Source organism: Peromyscus leucopus, chromosome 11 (genome assembly GCF_004664715.2).
Source record: "Peromyscus leucopus breed LL Stock chromosome 11, UCI_PerLeu_2.1, whole genome shotgun sequence".
Taxonomy (NCBI): domain Eukaryota; kingdom Metazoa; phylum Chordata; class Mammalia; order Rodentia; family Cricetidae; genus Peromyscus; species Peromyscus leucopus.
In genome coordinates, this window is record NC_051072.1 from 47129564 (window position 1) to 47150153 (window position 20590).

The 20590-nt window shown below is 45.5% G+C and overlaps 1 protein-coding gene across 3 annotated transcripts in view; it reads left to right on the forward strand.

The window, feature by feature from the left end:
* The window catches only part of Pik3r1 (phosphoinositide-3-kinase regulatory subunit 1), an 83998-nt gene extending 63611 nt beyond the window's left edge, over positions 1 to 20387 (forward strand). Inside the window, exons 5-16 of one of the 3 annotated variants that reach the window (XM_028884829.2) lie at positions 1265 to 1396; positions 2191 to 2392; positions 2604 to 2683; positions 13640 to 13742; positions 14529 to 14627; positions 14870 to 15050; positions 15278 to 15403; positions 16416 to 16558; positions 16743 to 16919; positions 17012 to 17080; positions 17617 to 17787; positions 19026 to 20387. In XM_028884829.2, coding sequence (XP_028740662.1) covers positions 1265 to 1396; positions 2191 to 2392; positions 2604 to 2683; positions 13640 to 13742; positions 14529 to 14627; positions 14870 to 15050; positions 15278 to 15403; positions 16416 to 16558; positions 16743 to 16919; positions 17012 to 17080; positions 17617 to 17787; positions 19026 to 19215 — 1673 coding nt within the window. In that variant the 3' untranslated portion in view covers positions 19216 to 20387. Of the gene's footprint in view, positions 1 to 1264; positions 1397 to 2190; positions 2393 to 2603; positions 2684 to 9751; positions 9919 to 11181; positions 12072 to 13639; positions 13743 to 14528; positions 14628 to 14869; positions 15051 to 15277; positions 15404 to 16415; positions 16559 to 16742; positions 16920 to 17011; positions 17081 to 17616; positions 17788 to 19025 lie in introns of those variants that run through there. The other 2 variants (XM_028884831.2, XM_028884830.2) reach the window with 2 other exon arrangements.
* Positions 20388 to 20590: the final 203 nt, after the last annotated feature.

Here is a 20590-nt window from a genome sequence, read left to right on the forward strand (position 1 = left end):
TTCTTTATATTATCTTGTTCCTTATATCTCCTTCACAGAAGAACCCTCAGTGCCATAACTGGAGACAGTAAACAACATGTAACGTCAGCCCACCTTCTGAGCACACCTTCCCTAGATAAGTCTCCTCACGTTCCTTCCAATTGCCAAATGGCTGTCTTTTATGGATGCCCTTGGCCAATCTTGCTCTTGGTGCCCCTGATTTCTATTGGACCTCGTTTCCTTTCCCATCCCAAGGACTGAGCTACATACACCTTATGTGTGCAGAAAAGTGCTTTAGATTACCGTTACCCCTTTACTGAATGGCTCGGCCTCCTTTCTAGCTGATAGATTTATCGGAGAAATTCGTTCTCCTTCTCTTTGTTCTGAGTGAGTTGGATGCTCACAGTTTAGATAATGACAGCATTAGGAAAAGCTTTCTGGAACTGTTCAGATTATTCTACAGGCAATCTTGAAATTGATTGCTAAAATGCTGTAGTATCTTGATATTTAGTTGAGCATTCTGTTCAGGTTGAATTTTATGTAGCATTTATCAGTTCAGATTTGAGAAAACCTGGACTTTTCATTTCTCATCTTCCTATTGTGGTACGAGGAAACACTGGCTATATATATGTCAGACCCTTCTCAGTCTGGGCAGAACTACTCCCCCAAACTGAATAAAATGTATTTCTCACACCGCTGTAGAGGCTGGAAACCCAAGACAATGAAGGCATAGACCTGTCTGCTTTCTTTGAGGCCTCCCTTGGCTTTCCAACAGCTGCCTCTCAGTGTGTCTTCACATGGCCTTTCATTTGTTCCTAGATTCCTGGTGTCTCTGTGACTTTGTCTTTTCTTATAATGGTGTTAGTTAGATCGGACTTAGGGCCCACTCTGACAGCCTTGTTTAACCTAATCACCTCTTGCAGGGTCCATCTCCAAACGTGTTTCTGTATGGCGCACTGGGGCTCAACACAGGCACTGGAGAGGGCACTAGCTTATCAATAACAGTGGCATTATTTCTTGTTGCCCTAAGGACTATGGTACTAGCCCAATAGTGAAAGGCTGGGCATGCTGAATGCTTATAATACATGAGACAGCTACGCAAAGAAAAGCCATTCTGTCCCAAATTCAGGAACTAGCCCTATGGGAAACAGTAGTCACCACGCCATGGCTTCCGTTTTCCTCACATTGCTTCCGTCCCTGTATCTTTTTTAAGTCCCACATTTGGGAAATTGGCCCAACAGAAGTATGAATGCCTGAAATATTTCTTAAATTATTTCTCTCCTAGATGCCGCCTCAGTGGACTTGGAAATGATTGATGTACAAGTGTTAGCAGACGCTTTCAAACGCTATCTCTTGGACTTACCAAATCCTGTCATTCCAGTAGCTGTTTACAATGAAATGATGACTTTACCCCAAGGTTGGTTTTATTTTTTCAGACCTCTCCGAACAGATACTGACATGTAGATATGCTTGTCACTCTGTGAAGTGCTGGGTATAAGCAGAAGGCATTGAGAAAATTCTAAGCTGTCCCCCAGTGCCTCGCCACCACCCTGATTCCCTCCTTAGCTGCACAGCACCCGGGCACAGAAGGGACTTGGATTCCTGTTTGCTTAGAAGCCTGCCCATGTGTTAAACTGGCTAATTCACTTCTGATCACTATCTGCCAAGATCACTGCAGATGTGAAGGTCATGATTATTCAAGCACTAGCCTCAGACTCGGAGACCCAGGGCTAGAATGCATGGTGAGAAATAGTCTTGCCCTGTTCCCTGTACACCCAGAACAAAATGTATCGAGGGTGGAGCACCCAGCATCAGCAGCCGAGGCTCCTCCGTTCAGTGCTTTGGGGACAGGAAATTGTGGTTCGTGACCTTCAAAGTTTAACCTGTGATACTTATCTGATGCTCTGAGGAAGTAGCCAATCATGCTTGGTGCTGCCTGATGGAGGCCAGGCTTCTGAGAGCACACCCTGAACATTTTGTGGTTTTTTTACAAGAAGAATGTCTTGCATTTCATTTGGCTGGAGATCTTTACTTTCTCACAATGCATTTCTTAATAAGAAGGACGAATGTCCTCGGTACCTCTCCTGAAGATTTCTCTATGGGCCTCCTCGTGTAGCTAAAGCAGAGACAAGAAATGGTTCAAGCACTGGCTCGTTGGCACCTTTACATAGCCTTACTGTTTCCTGTATTTTTTTTTTCCGTAACTTGTAGAAGTACAAAGCTCTGAAGACTACATCCAGCTGTTGAAGAAGCTCATTAGGTCGCCTAATATACCTCATCAGTATTGGCTTACGCTTCAGTATTTACTTAAGCATTTCTTCAAGCTCTCTCAAGCCTCCAGCAAAAATCTTCTGAATGCAAGAGTCCTCTCTGAAATTTTCAGCCCTGTGCTTTTCAGATTCCCAGCATCCAGGTAAGTGAAAGATGAAAAGGAGATTTGGGGGTGGGGGGTATGGAGAAGGGGGTGATGAGGGGCCCTAATGGTTATTTCAGGGTTATCTAAAGATACTGGGTCACAGATGCGCATTTTATGTGGACTTGCCTTCCACCCATCAGTAGAATGATGAATGGAGACGGTACTGTTTTTAGGAACTCTGGTTCTCACAAAACCCTTTCTGTTGCAGCTCTGATAATACTGAACACCTCATAAAAGTGATAGAGATTTTAATCTCAACTGAATGGAATGAACGACAGCCAGCACCAGGTAAGGCTTTGCAACATTTGACGTTCACTTAGCTTTTGGGGCCTTTTCTTTGTACTTCTGCAAGTTTAAAAAAAAAAAAAAATACAAGAAACAGAGTAAGCTTGTGTGTAGCAGATACCATTGAGCCAATGCTTAAACCATTTTGTTCTCTCTTCCTTAGCTACAAAAAGAGGCCCATACAGATAGAAATAGTGGTTTCTATCTCCTTTGAATTAATGCAGGCTTCTAATACAATTGTAACCCATAGTAATATGTTAAATTTATAGTTCACAGAAAAATAACAGTGGTGGTCTATATGGTACAGTTAGATGTCAGCTCTTGCAGAATTAAGCTATTTTGGTTTTAGTCGTCGTTGTCGTTGTCTTCTTCTTTTTTTGAATTTATTAGCTCGATACAAAGTCTCACCACGTAGTTCAGGCTGGCCCTGAACTCACTTTGTAGCAGGGGTTGGCCTTGACTTCAAGCCTCCTTCCTGCCTCTACCTTTTTGTCTTAGATGAGCATTGGGAGAACTCCCTGGACCCAACACCTCTTAGGCTTCAGGCTGCTGAATACATTTATGGAGTTTGTTTTAGCTGTTGACTTCTTTTTTGGTTTTTCTAATGCTTATAAAGTGGGGGGGGGGAATTTATAATTACTATATAATTTAAAGTATTTTGGAGTGTGTATTTTGGAAGGAGTGTGTATTTTGCCGCGAAATGTCCGTCAAAACAAACACTCTCAATAACACTGACAATATGAAAGCAGTGTTCACTAGAAGCTTGTCAGAGCAAGCCAGAGGCCTCTTTGAAAGCAGGTGGTCTTCTAGCCGTTTAACAGGGCAGGGAGTATGGACTCACCTAGAAAAGCAGGTTTTCATTTAGAGAGTCCAGACAACCTGTGATCTGGTAGCAGTTAGCACACAAGGCTGGTCACTGAGATGACTAATCAGCCCTTAGTAGGGTGAAATGTAGGTGCAGGGCCAAGAGGAAGTTTTGCTTGCATCCTTTACGCCCAGCCCTTTAAACTGAAGCACCCTGTTTCTACTATCGACAATGGGTAACTCATGCAGATTAGCTTGGCTGTGAGCAGCCGCTGGGACAGAGCAACAGACTGTGCTTTTCTGTCGGTCACTGCCTGGCCGCTGTGTGTCTTTACATCTGGAGGCAGCAGACAGAGAGAGAGAGGGCTTGGGCTCAAACCCCAGCCTGAGATGATTGGCTAGAGATGAGCACTGAAGATGCAAGACTTAGGAGGACTGGCCCCAAATACTGTCCCCAGCGTGAGAATGATCATAGAGGAGGCAAGCAGGGTATATTCTAAAGGTTCCAAACCACAGCCAACAGCATTTAATGGGGATGCCCAGAGCTATAGACAAGTGCACTGAGGAACCTATCTGTAAGCATCGCCTGGGACTTCAGGCCAAGGGCAGCAACAGAGGTTTTTGTCCCATATGAATTTACTGGATAGTGGATTCAGGAGCCCTGGGTTATGTTCAGGAGCCGCCTTTGGCCCTAATGGGAAAGAAGGAGAGTGGGGAATGGATGTGGCTGTGAGCCATAGACTAACCACACTGGCTAGGGAGGAAGAGAGGTACCAAGAATAGGCAGGCCCCAGCCAAAGCGGCCAGCTGCAACTGTTCACTTCCTCCCGACTACCATTGAGAGGCACCGTGGAGAGGAGGCACAGCTGAGCTTTATTTGCCCTGAAGGGCTTAGGGTGAGGGGAGCTGAGGAGCTGGTCATCCTGGGCTTCTCAGTAACACCCCCTGGCCTCATCAGGCAGGTGACATGGAGGCTCAAAGCCAGACAGGACTTTTACAGATGAATTGATTACTAAGGGCTTATTTGTCTGATGGGGGGTGAGGGCGGGTGTGTTCACCACTGGAGTTTAATATAAATGGATTAAATGTCTTTTATAAGACTGACTCATAAAAGCAAGCATGTATCATCATCAACCATTTTCATAATGTGGCTTGATACACAGAAGAGCACTCCAGTCCCCCACATAGCAATTGGTATACTAATTTCAAAGGAGGATTAGTTCCGTCAGCTCTGCTGCTGAAGAATGACAAAGATTGAACACAGTGGATTGTCCCAGTATTTGTGTATGCCCTTCACCAAAAAAAAAAAAAAAAAGAAGAAGAAAAAAAAGAAGGAAAGGAAAAGAATTAAACCCAAGTAATTCTTAAGCCCTATCTGAACCATTTCCATGCCATGTGGTACTTCTCAGCCACCCTGAGCATCATCTGGTTCCCTTAGGATTAATTGGATGCCTCAGAGTGTCTCACTTCACTCTCCACCTACAGGAGAGTAGGGAAGGTGCCTTCATCCTGAACACCTTTGGGCTCCAGGATAGCTCCAAGGCAGTGACTGGCAGGGCATCCCAGGAAAAAAGAAATGACCTCTTCAAACCGGTGGGAATCCAGTGCCTTCCCAGAGGCCTTCCCCACCAGCCAGCCCAGCATGCCAGGGTCCTCAAGGGCTTTGGAAGCTCACCTCCGGTGCATCTCAAGTGAATGCTCATCAATCAGTCATTTATAGAAACTGCCACTCTGAACAGAAAGGAGTCTTTGAAGGACCCTTGGATGGGGACTTCAAGGAAGTGTGTGTTGTGGGGCAGATAGACATCTTCTCTGAGTTTTACCAGGTAGTAGTTAGAATGAAAAGGCAAAATATCAACTTAAATAAGGCCTGTTAAAAACGTAACACCTAAATACTAGCTGCGAGTGCCCTTGTCCTAAGACAGAGCTTTAGAGCTACAGTTGGTAACTTTTTAAGGTAATTGAGTAGGTAAATTCATGGAAGAATACACCCTGAAAGGGGCCTTGAAAACAGGTCCAATTTTAACCGGAGAAAAGGAAAATGGCATTTTGATGCAGATGGACAGCAAACCAGCTAATCAAAGTGTCTTAGGCTGTATTCTTTAGGTTGTGCCCACTCAAGCTAGGACATTTGTGCGTCGCGATCTCTTAAGAATGGGTTTCTCCAAATTGGTCCATCAGGCACCGACCCAAGACCACATTTTAAGCGACAGGGTTATAAGTCACCAGTGGGACTCTGAAGAAACAGGGATGACAGGCTCACTCTATGCTCCCCGACCAGTGTATGCCACAGCTGGATCTGCCCAGGAGCTACCTTTGGGTCCGGCCTGTCCTCTTTGCAATCTTTGTATGACTAAGTTGTTGGAACCATCTTGAACCACAGGGCTGTTTTCAGTGTCCACTCAAAAACCCTTCTGAAGTTACCAGAAAGATCCTGTGGACAACATAGAGCAAAGGGCCACAGTGCCAGGTGGATAGGTTTGGGGACAAGGCCCCATGGGATGCACAGCGGAAAGACGAGCGGGTGGCTCTCCCAGGATTGTTAGGATTAAATGAGCTGACATAAATAGGCCGTGTGGCTTGGTGGGTGGAGTGGCCGGATGTCAGTGCCACGCCCCCCCCACCCCCCACACACACAGCTTGCCAATGTGCCTTTGTGCAGTGCACAAAATGTGCGACCGTAGACAGTGGTCCCCTGTGTCTTCCACTTCATGTGTGTCCCAGTAGGGTCCCAGTGTGCTTTCTGCGTGGGTTAAAATGGCCCATTCACGGTGTGTGTGTCTTCTTCAGCCCCTGTTCCTTTACCTCTAACTGTCCTGTGGTTGTTTTTTTCCTTTTTTTCAAAACTGTTTAATTGGTTTGCCTACATTTCTAAAAGGCAAAGACAAAAGCATTTTTTTTTCATTTTGATCCACTCCAGTTACAGATATGAGCACAGACTAATAATTCTCCAACGATACGCATACACTGATAAACTTTGGTTTTCAAAGAAATGTTAGAAACGTTTTGTGCATCCAGCAGCCCTTTGAGAGAAAGATTCCTTGTGTTTTACGGAAGGAGGTCCAGATGTGGGCAGGTGATGTGGACAGTATGTTTCCAGAGCTCTCTTGTTAGCTTGCCATTCCCTCCATGATGAGAACTCCTTGATATAGTTGAAGATGGGCAGCAGGCTTTCTGGAATTCCTTACACTGCCCAGACGAGGGGAGCTAAGCTGACCTCGACAGGGCAACCGCAGTAGGAACAGATCCAGTGAACACAGGGTACCTCTGAACACCACCCCTGATTTGGATTTCATGGATGTATTCGGAAATACTAATGTAGCATAACTGGGGTCTTACATTGCACCCTCAAGCTGGGAGGAAGCAACAAGTGACTTTCTCTCCCTGCCCTCCTACACCCATCAAGGTTAATTTTTAACCACTGGTGCATTGCATCCCTCTTGAAGAGCTTAATTCATGCATTTTGTTTGAAATACTCTGCCCTGGGTTTTCAGCTGAAACATAAGCAAATGCTAAGGCAGAGGGAAATGACTTTCAGAGTTTATGCTTCTCTCTTTTTTTTTTTTTCCTCTCTCTTTCTCCCATTGGGTTTAAAATGTGGTCTGACATAAGTTGTTTCAAAGGTAAGGAATGAAACTTTGAAAAAGATGCATATCCTGAGGTCGAGGTGAGCAGGGGGAGAGCCCAGCTCCATCCTGTCAAAACTAGCCTCTTTTACTCAAGGTCTGCAACAGCCTGTGCTGGGGGATGGTTTTACTTTTGTTCTCATGGCACAGCCTTCTCTGTCTCTCAAGGGACAGGATGGGGGTGGGGGAGGTGGCAGTAATCACAGGGGAAAGAGTTCCCCTCTCTGCTAGACAGTGGGCGGACCTTTGCAGAAAGCCTGGAGCCTGTGTCTGGCTTTTTGCGTATGTAAACCTGGGTTTGTTTACTAACTCAAAAGGCTATCCTTCCTTAGTGTGTGTGGTTCATTGTGATCCCTGAACATGGAGTTACAGATTTGCTTCATACTGGATGGCCCTACTTTCCAAGTTGTGTTCCATTAAAATTATGAAGGAACATGTTCCTTTTACCCTAGATGATTGTGATTCTTTAGGTTTTTTTCTGCTGCCTCCTTTTTCGTGTTTTTTTTTTTTTTTTCCTCATTAATAGTGGCACACGAAAGCCATTGAGAAGCAAGCTTTCCAGGTCTCAGGCTATGGCTCACTTGATGCCGGAAGAGGGCTTATTCAGGGCAGAAACCATGTCACACAACTTTCAAACACATGTTAATAATCACGAGAAAGCTTTCTGATTCTGTGAAATCTGCTGAAAAGTGGATTCATGGCCTGTCTTTGCCTCTGAAATGAGTTGTACAAAACCCCAGAGGAAAGGGACGCACACTAGCTTGAAACATCCAGAAGGTGAAGTTGAGCCTGCCTTCAGTCATGCTGCTAAGGTTTCCTGGGTGCTATGGGACATTGAGAAAGCACAGGATTTCTTAAAGGGGCTTATCAGGCCAATGGAAATTATTTCCTAGGTACTGTGACGTCTGTGCCTTTATTAGTGAATTGTCTATTCAGTAGCACTTTTAATTATGTCTGTTAGTTTGGGGAACATCTTGGATCCAGAGAAGATGAAATGTGATGTTGATGGTTTTTCTCTGAAGCAGGAGTGATTTACTCAGTTCTGCCAGCAGAGGGCTCCCTCCTTAAGCTTATAGAGAGCATGAATCTTCCCAGTGGGGAAAGATTCTTCTCACGCAGTCACATAGAGAGCCTCCATGGTAGGTGATTGTACATATTGTGAGGAAATTGTTTGAAACAAGGTGTTCATGGCTCTTTGAAGGCTTTTCTGGTGTATATTACTTTCCTGTAGATACTTTTGTTCTGAAACTATCAGATTTACATTTAAATGTTCTAGGAGTTTCTGAGGTAGGTCCAGACAGGTATGCTTAAGAAGCCATTGTGTCTGTTTCTCCCAGAGGGGCTCTTTTTAAAACAGGGCAATGCATTAAAATAAGAAAGCTGTTTTGTTTTGTTTTTTCTTAAGCGAAAAGGGAGAAAAGCTAGAGTTTTGTTATAGGTATGATTTTTTTTTCAATGTGGCCTAAAAGCAAATTCCATTTCTTATCAGTTTTTACTTTTCATGACCAAGGAAAGCTAAGAGCAGAGAATGGAGTTTGGGACCAAAAGTCTGAAGGTTGGGTTCTTTTTGCCTGGGGCTTTTTCTCCCCTACAGTATGAAGGAATTGCCTGGGGTAATATCTAAATTACTGTTATGTTTTGAGGTTTAGGGGCTTTTGTGACTTTTATTGATGGTTCAAAAGGTTAGAGTGGGGCTTCTGTGTGGACGTGGTGGGAACGTTTCCTAGGAAAAGACATGAATTCTTTTCGGGCCAGCCAACAATCCTCAACCTCGTTAGTGGCAACTTTCTGAAATAAAGGACTAGAAGCCCCAGGAAGGAAGGTGTGTCCTCTGTCCTGTGCTTTGCCGCGCCCAGCCAGCAGTTAACCCAGTGCAGACACACCCCTTAGAAAGTCTGATTAGAAAAGTCCTAGGACCATTTGAAGGTGAGCTGAAGTTGACCTCTTGACAATCTGGGCTTGCGTGGAGGAGGATGTCCTCCTGGGGCTGCCAGCCCGTGTGCCATGCTCTCGGTGAAAGGCTGTCCTGTTACACCTGCCGGGCCAACTGTGCCAATGTGTGGGAGGAGGTGGACACAAGAGCGAGGCACCCTGTTCTGGGCCGTTCCAAGAGGTTCAGGCCTTCACAAACGCGGCTTTGACTCTCTTTTTTGCTGAACTAGCTGGGCCATTTCCTGTGCCGCTTCACTGTGGGCCACTTGAGCCCCCGGAGCGGGGGCTGCCCGCGCCTGCAAGCACCATGGCCACCAGGGAGAACTATTTTCAGCGCCCCCTTACAATGCCCTTCTCATTTCCAAGGCGAAAATGAGCAAGTCAGTCTTGCCTCGGCCACTTGTCAGCCCGATGACAATTTTGACTTTGACTTGGGTGCTCCTCCCCCACTCCTCCCCAAATCCCTAGCTCAGCAAATATTTGAACCTGCCCAAGTTAATCATGAAGCCGCGATCTTTATCTGAGCGAGACGTGCGAGCGCCCGCCAGGGCTCCTTTCTTCCCCGGTGCAGTAGCGCGACCCAGGGGGGCTCTGCTCGCCGAGCCGGGGACGTGCTGCCGGGGCGGGGCGCGGGGCGGAGGGACCGGCTGCAGCCGAGCCTGGGGGAGCCGGCGGCCGGGCTGAGAGTCGCGCGCCCCCGCCTTGCGCGCTCTCCTCCTGCTAGGCTTGCTACTGCCGGTGCCTGGCGGGCGGGGGAGCCTCGGGGGCTGGGCCCACTTGGTGGAAGAACAGCTTCTTTGGATTTTTTTTTTTTCCTCTCTCTCGGTGGGATACTGGCAGTTCAAAGCGAAACCGCTGAAATGCATAACCTACAAAGTAAGTCGCTTTTCATTTATGCACTTCTCCGCACCGGGCTCTTTATCTGCAAGCCGTCCTCTCGAGTTTGGCTGGGGCGGGTGTGTGTGTGTGTGTGTGCATTGGGAGTGTGTGCGCCTGGGTGAGTGCTGCCTGGGGAGAGCAGATGGGAGATTAGGGGAGACACTCCCTTCTGTCCTCCAGGGGGGGACACTGCGGGGAAGAGATGGGGATTGGGTTTGGAGTTGAGAAAGTAAGGGTCAGGAAGTTGGGACCAAGCCAGAGCTTGCAGAGACTACGGAAAATCACCTGTCTGCCTGACCTGCCCCTTAGGTCCCCTTGCCACATGGCAGAGCAGTCTGCAGCTAGACTGCCTGTGGGAGTATGGCACACTGTCCCTTTGGGTTGACCCTTGGGCTATGCTGCCAAGGGGACTTGTCTCTCTACTTTTGGGAGAAGACTCAACCTTTTTATTCAACTACTATTATTATTTTTTAAATCTTGTCTAAAGATATACTTCACCACCACTTTTTACCATTTTTATTTAAATTTTAGTTTAGGTTTAAATTTACTTAAACCTATAGGCAAATAGAGAAGCGTGAACTGAAAGGGATAGGGTTGAGTCTGCTGTCTCCAATAATGCAGACATGCCCTAGAGAGGGGACTCAGATGCACAGGAGCCAGGGAACAGAATGCCTTCCTCTGCTTCGAATGCTGTGTGATTCCAAATGGGATAGAAATCTACAGGGGCTTCTGTGTTCCATAAATCTCCACGCGGCTCCATAACCTCCACGGCCACAACGCCCACTCTAGTTTTTCAAATGAAGCCACATTTTCAGGGGAGCAGTACCCTCCATAATAATGTAAATGTCAGGAGATCCTGGCTCCCAGTGCCAGTGCACATCAAGCGCCAGTCGTGGTGACGAAATTACATGCAGAACCATTTAAAGAACCGAGGTAAATCATTAGATTTGTAGGGAAATTGATTTCTTTATATTGAACACTGCTAAGAAGGGATATTGTTCCCCGAGTAAGCACTGAGCTAAAGAGAGAAGGGGGGAGAGAGAGGGAGGGAGAGAGAGGGAGGGAGGGAGAGAGAGAGAGAGAGAGAGAGAGAGAGAGAGAGAGAGAGAGAGAGAGATTACATCACCTTCTTTAAAGCAGTTCACAGTGAGATGGGTTCCTGAGTGAGACACTTGGCGGAGAGCACCTGAACTCTGTGTTCTGATATATGTACGGCCTCTCATTTTGGCAGATGGCAGAAGTACCATGCTGTCCAGGGCTGTTAGGGAGAAACATTGAAACTCACCAATGTTGACCATTACGTTTATCATTTCTGCAAATAATAGGTGTCTCCATTCCTGGGCTGAGTTTGCATGATTTATTCTGTAAAGTCTTGTTTCGACCTTGGGATATTCTGGTAGAGGCATTTTGCCTGAGTACTGGCTTTCGACTTCCCTTTTTAATGTGCTGCATTTATGGCCGTGTTTAAGAACTGTGGAAGACTGTCTTAAATATCCAGAGTGCTTGATCCTTTCTGCTTCTAACACACATGGGGGATCCCTAAGGACTATAAAATAGAGCTTAGGGGTAGCAGTCCGATGCCTCTGTAAGGTTTTTAGACCCCCGACTAGCCAGGCTATCTCTAAGCCCAGCTGCACCGAGGGACAGAGCTAGAAGCTGCCGTTTATCAGCTGCTGTCAATCTGCCAACAGCGGAATGTACCACGCCGCTGCGAGGAGCAATAAAAAGGGAATTAGAGAACTCACTGCTGGAGGAGAGCAGGCAAATTAAACACCTTTCGAAATGATGAGCATGTAGACATCGCAGCTGTGTGGCATGTAGCTTCTCGGAGAGAGGCTGGGGCCGTGTGAGGCTGGCATCCAGGAGAACTGATGAAGCAGGAGTGGTCTGGTGACATTTTTCTGACTTGATTGGCTGGGGCGTGTGATGTAATAGGTTACAGTGCAGCCCCGTATAGGTTTTAAAATGAATTCCAAGACACCATTACAAAGAAAGCCGGACTCTTTTCTTATAACTGAGCACAGCCGAGGAAACTCTCGCACAAATGTACACCACGGTTTGGACTATGGAAGACCTGGACTTAGAGTGTACCAAGACAGATATAAACTGTGGCACGGACTTGATGTTTTATATAGAAATGGATCCACCAGGTAATACTGCAGTATTAATGGAGAGAGCTAGTTTATTTTGTGACTTTAAAAATATTTTTTTTTTGTGTGGGGGGGGAAGCTGCTGTTAACAGATCCTCTCGAGGTTGCTATTTTTACTGATTTGTTTCACGGTTTAAAATTAGTCTGATTAGAACTTTAAAATTAAACAGATTGTTTGGCTGTAGCAGTAGGCAGCCCGGGCTGTATTTGACACTTGCTGGGTCTTGCTGAATGGATGGGAACTAGATTCCACTTTTCCGCTGCCGGCGTCTTTTGTTAATTATGATCCTTGGCAACTTGGGCTATATTGTTGTATATTGTTACTTTAATTAAGGGGATGTGTCCTTTGTGCTGTTGTCTCTGCTGGCTGTGGACTCTGGCAGTGTGGTACTTTGCTGGGATCATGCCGGGTGCTTTAGGAAGCATGTGAGATGTAGCGGTGACTCAAAACTCGTGTCTGATGACCTGAAACTCTTGTAAATCAGATGTGGGGACTCGCTTGCTCTCTCCTGCTGAGATACTACAATGGAAAAAGAAGTTGGCTTTCTGTGCCTTTGGAAAAGTCTTGCTAGACACCTGAAATCATCTGGAGCATAAATTAAAGCACTCACGGTGCTTTCAGAGTTAATGGTTTTGGATTTGGCTAAAAATCCTAGGCTTCTTTGGTTATTCCCTCTGGGGTCAGCCCTCCCTGCAACGAGGAAACTCAGAAATGCTGAGGGCTTCTTGTCACCTTTTTTTTTTTTTTTTTTGTCACTGTGTACATACTGATTTGACATTGAAGAAGGGGACGGGGGTGTTCATCAGACCTAACATGTAGAGCACAGAGTCCCCCAGCAGAATAGTAACATGAAGACTAAGGAGATTTAGGTCACAGATGAGTTTCCTAAAGTGGCGTTGGCAGAGCCGCTGTGCCTGAAACACTAACATGGAGAAGCCCAGTTCTTAAAACATACTGCTGTAAATGAGGGCTTTGAAAAACGTGATTACTGCGCTCTTGCAGGACACAGCAACCAAATTTGTCTTTCATAATTAAAGAAGAGAAAAAAAAATGAAAGGCAACTCCTGTTATTTCTGCTGCTCAGATGTTCCTAGTTACTTACTTTAGCCGGAGCTGCCTGGGCACACAACTTTCGTACAGCTACAGTCTAGAAGGAGAAACGTTGACTCTGGGCTAGCGTTGAGATTTTTCTCCCGTAGTCAGCCCCATTTATTTCTTAACCTCTAGGTCTGTCTGTCTGTCTGTGTCATCCACCCCCTCCCCTCCTACTTTTCTCCTTTTCTTGTGTTAACCATATTCTGAGATTTCTTTTGAAAACAAGTATCTGCCGTGGTACATAGAATTGTGAATTCCTGGTGTCCACTCCCCCTCCTTCCCCCCCCTTCTCCATTGTAAACGTCTTAGTAAATTCAATTGCCTTTTAACTGAAAATTGAATTTTTGTGCATTTTTTAAATGAAAATAAAATTGCCTCCCTTTGCCCTTTCTCTCCATTGTGATAAAATAATTTTAAGTGTGCATTTGGAGTTAGGATTGCAGACAACTTCTTTTTCCTCCTTTGCCTGCAGCACTGCCTCCGAAGCCACCCAAGCCCGCGACTGTAGCCAACAACGGCATGAACAACAATATGTCCTTACAGGATGCCGAATGGTACTGGGGAGATATCTCGAGGTAAGGCCGGCCCCGGGGCTCTGCGAGCTCACCAGAGGCAGGGAGGTTTCCAGGAAGAACAGAAAGCACCAGCTTGCTGAGTTCCATTTTTAGGATGTCATCCAACAGAAGCATGAAGCACAGTTGGTTCTCTTCCAAAGACAACCAGAAAAGTCACTGAGCACTGGAGCGCCGTGGGTGCTGGGTGGCACAGGAAATGAAAGACCCAGGAAGCTTCCCGACTGACAGAGATGTCAGGGGACTGACAGAGATGTCGGGGGCGCACCAGGGCGATAGAGCACTGCCTGCACTCTTTCTAGTAAGCAGGACTTTAGGAATTCCGGTTATTGCTCTCCTTGCACACCCTTTTAGCTTTCAGAGTGTTAGTGAGTGGGCTGGAAGAGCCTCTGTGGATTATGACTTTCTGTACCAGTTTGTCAGAGACTGGTTGAAAAGGAAAAAAAAAAACCTGTGTATTATAGATATGCCAATAGTGTAAATGGGTGTGTGCATACATAAGTGCATGTACCATGCACTTATTTTTTTACAAGCAAAGAGAAATAATTAGTTACCTTTGAAAATGTGCAATACTGACATTTGACTCTACAAGGTCAAACATATGGAACTGCTGGATTTTTTTGCTCTGTGTCTTAAAGAATAGTGTCTCTTCAGGCTAAGGGTCGGATCCAATGGTATAACAATCCTGAGGGCAGGAGGGAAATCGGTGTGTGTGTGTGCCTGTCTGTGTAGGAGTGTGGTTACTCAAAGTTGAAAAGTAAGCATGGTCTTATATTGTGTTGATTTCAGGGAAGAAGTGAATGAAAAACTCCGAGATACAGCTGACGGGACCTTTCTGGTGCGAGACGCATCCACTAAAATGCACGGCGATTACACTCTTACACTAAGGTGAGCCCCGAAGTCAGCTGTCATTGGGATGTCTGGGCTGTCAGGAAAACATTTCTAACCTTCGTTAGGCTTTTTTTTTCTCCTTCAATCGGCACATAAAGTAAATGGGTTTCATGACAGAATTTTCAAACCATACTTGTTCCCCTCCCCCACTTCCTTCTCCTGTCTCCCTCTCCCCCAAGAGCCCCCCACTACTGCCTCAGACAACTTGAATAACCGTTCTTTTTATATTGTATTTACAGGAAAGGAGGAAATAACAAATTAATCAAAATATTTCACCGAGATGGGAAATATGGCTTCTCCGATCCATTAACTTTCAACTCTGTGGTTGAACTGATAAACCACTACCGGAATGAGTCCCTAGCTCAGTATAACCCCAAGCTGGATGTGAAGTTACTCTACCCAGTGTCCAAATACCAGCAGGTAATTGCTCAGAACTCCTCAAACTGCAGTAGCACAGGGCCGGGCCACTCTCCAACGTAGAAAAGGATTTGACAACATAGAAAATCGGCTTTTGACAAACTCTACACCATGACTGGAATTTCACAATGGCTGAGCCAGATAACATGTTGACTATTTCATTAAGGATTGTTATTTGAATAAATAGCTTACCAAATGAGTTCTGTTTTCCTCCTTGTATATCCTTCCAGGATCAAGTTGTCAAAGAAGATAATATTGAAGCTGTAGGGAAGAAATTACATGAATATAATACTCAATTTCAAGAAAAAAGTCGGGAATATGATAGATTATATGAGGAATACACCCGTACTTCCCAGGTGAGTTTAAGATCTTTTGGACTAACACATGTTATAATCAGATTCAAAAGAAGAATGGTCTAACCCTTTTCAGAGTAGCCTTAGGTATAAGAATCCTACATTAAGCTTGCTTCTAACTGGCAGGGTCATTGTGAGCTTCCAGTTGATGCAATATAATTCCTGACTGGAGACTTCTGTCCAGGGTAGACATTAATAATAACTGCTAATGCCAGTTTGTCCAAGCTCTGGGATGGAAATTTCATATCCATCCCCCTTGCTGGGAGAAGTGGCTGTGTCCACTGTGCTGATTGCCAGAGGAGAAAGCAGCGTGGATATAAAATAAAATTGCCTTTTAAAAGACTGACCAGTTTGTGTTTACATATTTAGGAACACACACACACACACACACACTAGTTAGTGAAAAAGAGGGCATGAATTTGAAATAGAGCAAGAAGGGCTATATGGGAGGATTTAGAGGGAGGAAATAATACAATTTTACTATAATCTCAAAAAAAAAAAAGTAAAAGAAATCATTTTTAAAAGTGAAGGTAGACAGAAAATTCTCCACAAGAAATGTCTGTTTCCAGATCCTTTTGACTAGAGGTTGTGAATTCCTATCCAGCCCTGCTAACAGAGTACACGCCGGCTTTCCCTCTCTCGTGGTCCTGTATGGAGGATGTAAAGTGCAGACTTCTCCCCATCCCGCTCCCCCTTGCTACCGTAGTCTAAGCAATACCACACAGCTGTTTATACAGCATGGATGTTGTATCGGACTTAAGCAATTTAGAGATGATTTGAAGTTGATGAGAAAAATCGCATAGGCCCTGTGTGGCCGATACATCACCTCAATAAGGAACTTCAGCATCTGGCTGTTAGTGGCCGGGGGGGCTCCTGTCACTAAGCTTACGGTGCCCATGGATGACGGTGCCGACTAGCAGCACGCTTGCATTTCGTCACGAGCTAGCCTGTCTCTCACAGTAAGAAGGCATATTCTGACAGGGATAACATTGTCTTCTGAAACGTTGTGTTGCAGGAAATTCAAATGAAAAGAACAGCTATTGAAGCATTTAATGAAACCATAAAAATATTTGAAGAACAGTGCCAAACCCAGGAGCGGTACAGCAAAGAATACATAGAAAAGTTTAAACGTGAAGGCAACGAGAAAGAAATTCAAAGGTAGGTGAGCCATGAGCATGCCAACACCCCTGTGACAGAAGTATCAAAAATTGTTTAAGATTGGTCACTGATGCTCTGCCTTCCTGGCGTTGGAGCAATTTTCAAATGGAATAAACAAAGCTTAACTTTGGGGACCTTGCATGGTGTCCCCAGGTACTTAGCGATATGTTTCTCCTGCCTGCAGGATTATGCATAATTATGATAAGCTAAAGTCTCGCATCAGTGAGATCATTGACAGTAGGAGGAGACTGGAGGAAGACTTGAAGAAGCAGGCAGCTGAATATCGAGAGATTGACAAGCGCATGAACAGCATTAAGCCAGACCTCATTCAGCTGAGAAAGACCAGAGACCAATACTTGATGTAAGTGTTTGAAATAGAGCCTGAAGAACTGCCAGGGGCTGAAATCAAAGAGGCGTCCTCAATGCCTTCTCTCTTTTGCAAAACTCTTTCAGGTGGCTGACGCAGAAGGGGGTTCGGCAGAAGAAGTTGAACGAGTGGTTAGGAAACGAAAACACGGAAGAGTAAGTAGCCACAGGAGGTGGGAGACCAGCCGGGAGGGAGTTTTGTGAACAGATTTTCACTCTGTTCTCAAGCAAAATGTATAAACTAAGTAGCGTTAACCAGAGTTATTTTTGCAGAGGGAGAGTTGAGCCCAGGAAGACTGGGCTCCTTTTGCTTTGTTTTCCCCACAACTGTGTAAATTGACCCTTTGTGTCCCTCATGATGTCCCTGAACATCAGAAAAATCCCCAAATATTTTTGGAACAATGAGAGACAAACAATTACGTTTAGTATATCTTGAAGGCTGAGTATATGTTTGGTTTGAATTGAGAACTGACACTCTTCTCAGTACTGTCCTTGCCCTCTGCCCAGGTACCTAAGGGTGATGGCTGATTTGAAAATGGAGCTAGGCATGACTTTTGCTAACCCTTCACCCTGGGGACTGGCGAGGAGGCTGAGTCCTCCGATCCGGCCTGCTTGGAAGGAGACCTTGGGGCAGGCTGGGGTCCCCACACGTCCACTCACTCACTCACAAACCTTCGCTTCCGCCCATGTAGCCAATACTCACTGGTAGAAGATGACGAGGACTTGCCCCACCATGACGAGAAGACGTGGAATGTTGGAAGTAGCAACCGAAACAAAGCCGAGAATCTATTACGGGGGAAGCGAGATGGTACTTTTCTGGTCCGGGAGAGCAGTAAGCAGGGCTGCTATGCCTGCTCTGTGGTGTAAGTCACTCCAGAAAACTTACTCATTCATTAGATTTCATTCACTTAGTCCCTGGAGGTCAGGATTTGAAAACATCTTAACCCCAAAGACTCATACAGTGCAGTTGGGTCTAGGCAGATGAATGAACCTGTTAAGAACCTAACAGACACCTGTCACCATATGGTAGGACAATTGAGACTTGGGGTCCAGTGTCAAGACAAGTTCATCTCTAGTTGTCCTGAGGTGTTCCCCGCCCCCCCCCATCTTAATTATAAACAGAAATGGCCGTGCCTTCCCGCTGCCCCCACCCCTCTAAAAGTCAATATAGTTAGAATGCAAGGTCATTATGAGACCATCACCTAAAATAGACAAAGTAATCCTTTAGGGACTGACCAGAGCAAGAAGAGGAAGGACCCCACTGCGATCCTATAGAGATACACCCCGAAGGAGACACATTTCTGTCTTGTAGCCTAGTTCCTTTTTATTTCATAGTAGTTTGGGAAGTGCTTTGAAAAGTAAAACCTGAAGGCTGAGCATGATGTCTGTAATCCTAGCACTCAGAGTGACTGGGATCAGCACAGGCTGTATATGGGGACCCCGAGCCAACCAAAAGAACAGTGGGTTTGGAGTCACTAGCATCCTCGGGACAGAGAAGCAAATGCCCTTTTGCATGGAAAGACACTAAAAGTACCTTATAGTCTATGCCAATCACTGCTTCAGTTAAGAACTCTTCCTATAAGATGGACAGAGGGAGGATTTTGAGTTAGGACGAGAGACTAGGAGAATTCCGAATAAATGCCAAGCTGGAGAGTTGTGATACCAGTTCGAGGAGAGGCTGGACGATTATAACCGGAGGAAAGCTAGCCTGTGGTCCCACAGAGACAGTAATTCCAGCACCTGGGAGGTGGGAAGCTGCCCTTTGTCACATGCTTGCCACAAGTGACGGGCAGCCACACATCTGTCACACACTCTTCTCACGTCTCATATGAACCCTAATCCACATGTCACCATGCCTCTCCCGACTTTAAAACATTTAACCATCAAACAGTCCCCCGAAGCAGGCCCAAACGCTCAACCCTTGTGTGTGTCACTTGACCAGTAAAAGGGCCACTCATAGTTTACCGCGGCTTGGGGGCTTTGGCTCCCCCGGGAGTGACACAGACCCATTCCCCGTGCCCTCCCATGATGATGGCTTTGTTTAAAAAAATTCCCTGCGGCATTCCGTTTGTCTGAGACTTGGTTGTTGTTCCCTCTCCAGGGTAGACGGCGAAGTCAAGCATTGTGTTATCAACAAGACTGCCACCGGCTATGGCTTTGCCGAACCCTACAACCTGTACAGCTCCCTGAAGGAGCTGGTGCTACATTATCAACACACCTCCCTCGTGCAGCACAATGACTCGCTCAACGTCACACTAGCATACCCGGTATATGCACAGCAGAGGCGATGAAGCACGCTGCCCTCGGATCCAGTTCCTCACCTTCAAGCCACCCAAGGCCTCTGGGAAGCCCAGGGCTCCTCTCCAGCCCGACCTGTGAACTGAGCTGCAGAAATGAAGCCGGCTGTCTGCACATGGGACTAGAGCTTTCTTGGACAAAAAGAAGTCGGGGAAGACACGGCAGCCTAGGGCTGTTGGATGACTAGACGTTTCTAACCTTATCCTTTTTTTTTTCTTTCCTTCTTTTTTTTTTTTTTTTTTTTTTTTTTAATTTAAAGCCACAACACACAGCCAACACAGAGAAAAGGAAATGCAAAAAAAAAAAATCTCTCCGTGCAGGGACAAAGAGGCCTTTAACCATGGTGCTTGTTAACGCTTTCTGAAGCTTTACCAGCTGCAAGTTGGAACTTTGGAGACCAGAAGGTAGACAGGGCTGAAGGGCCTGGGCCTGGAACCGTTTGGTCCAGCCTGGTTTAGCCTGGGTGTCGCTGGGTGTGGTGAGCCCAGACACGTCGCACTGTGGGTTATTTCCTTTTTAATGAATGAACGATCTGGAGCAGAGAGGCAGGTCTGCTCACACAGGACACTTTGAGAGAACATCGATGCAGCATGTTCGGAGGAAAAAAAAAAAAAGACCGGAAAATGTTTCGCTTAAAACTTGTCAAATCGACAACCGACCACCCACCAACAGAAAAATGAGTGTGGGCAAGGGGACTCGAAGTGACATTCAGTATATAAAATATGTACATAATATTGGGTGACTAACTATCAAATAGATGGATTTGTATCAATACCAAATAGCTTCTGTTTTGTTTTGCTGAAGGCTAAACGTGCTGCGCTATGCAATTCTTAATTTTTATTACGTTGTTACCAGTTTCAAACACACCTTCAGAATAAGCTCCCCTCACCCCAGTTTTCGTTGCTTGAAAATATTGTCCCTCGTTTTTGTTAATATTTGTTTTGTTATTTTTTTTTTTAAAGAAATGTACAGGATGCCAGAAAGGAAAATGGCTTAAGAATTAAAACTATGAAATATTTTACAGTTTTTCTTGTACAGAGTCCTTGGCTGTTAGCCCAAGGTTAAAAAGTTCATAACAGATTTTTTTTTTTTTTTGACTAAATGTTGGGCAGGGCCTAATAAGCTTCAAAGCTGCTTTATTCAATAAAAATGAAAAAGAAAATGATATATGATATGACAAAGTATTGCTGAGTCCAACAGTGTTAAGACTCTTGAAATACGGTACCTGGCAATGTTTGTTTCCTAATGAATTGTGAACTTCTTGAATCTGGAGGGGAAGGGGGTCATGGGTTGTAACAGGTGGGGGGCAGGAGGGGGGGCGGGTGAGGTGGTGAGCACTTTCTCGGGATCCCAGAGAAGGGGAGAAGA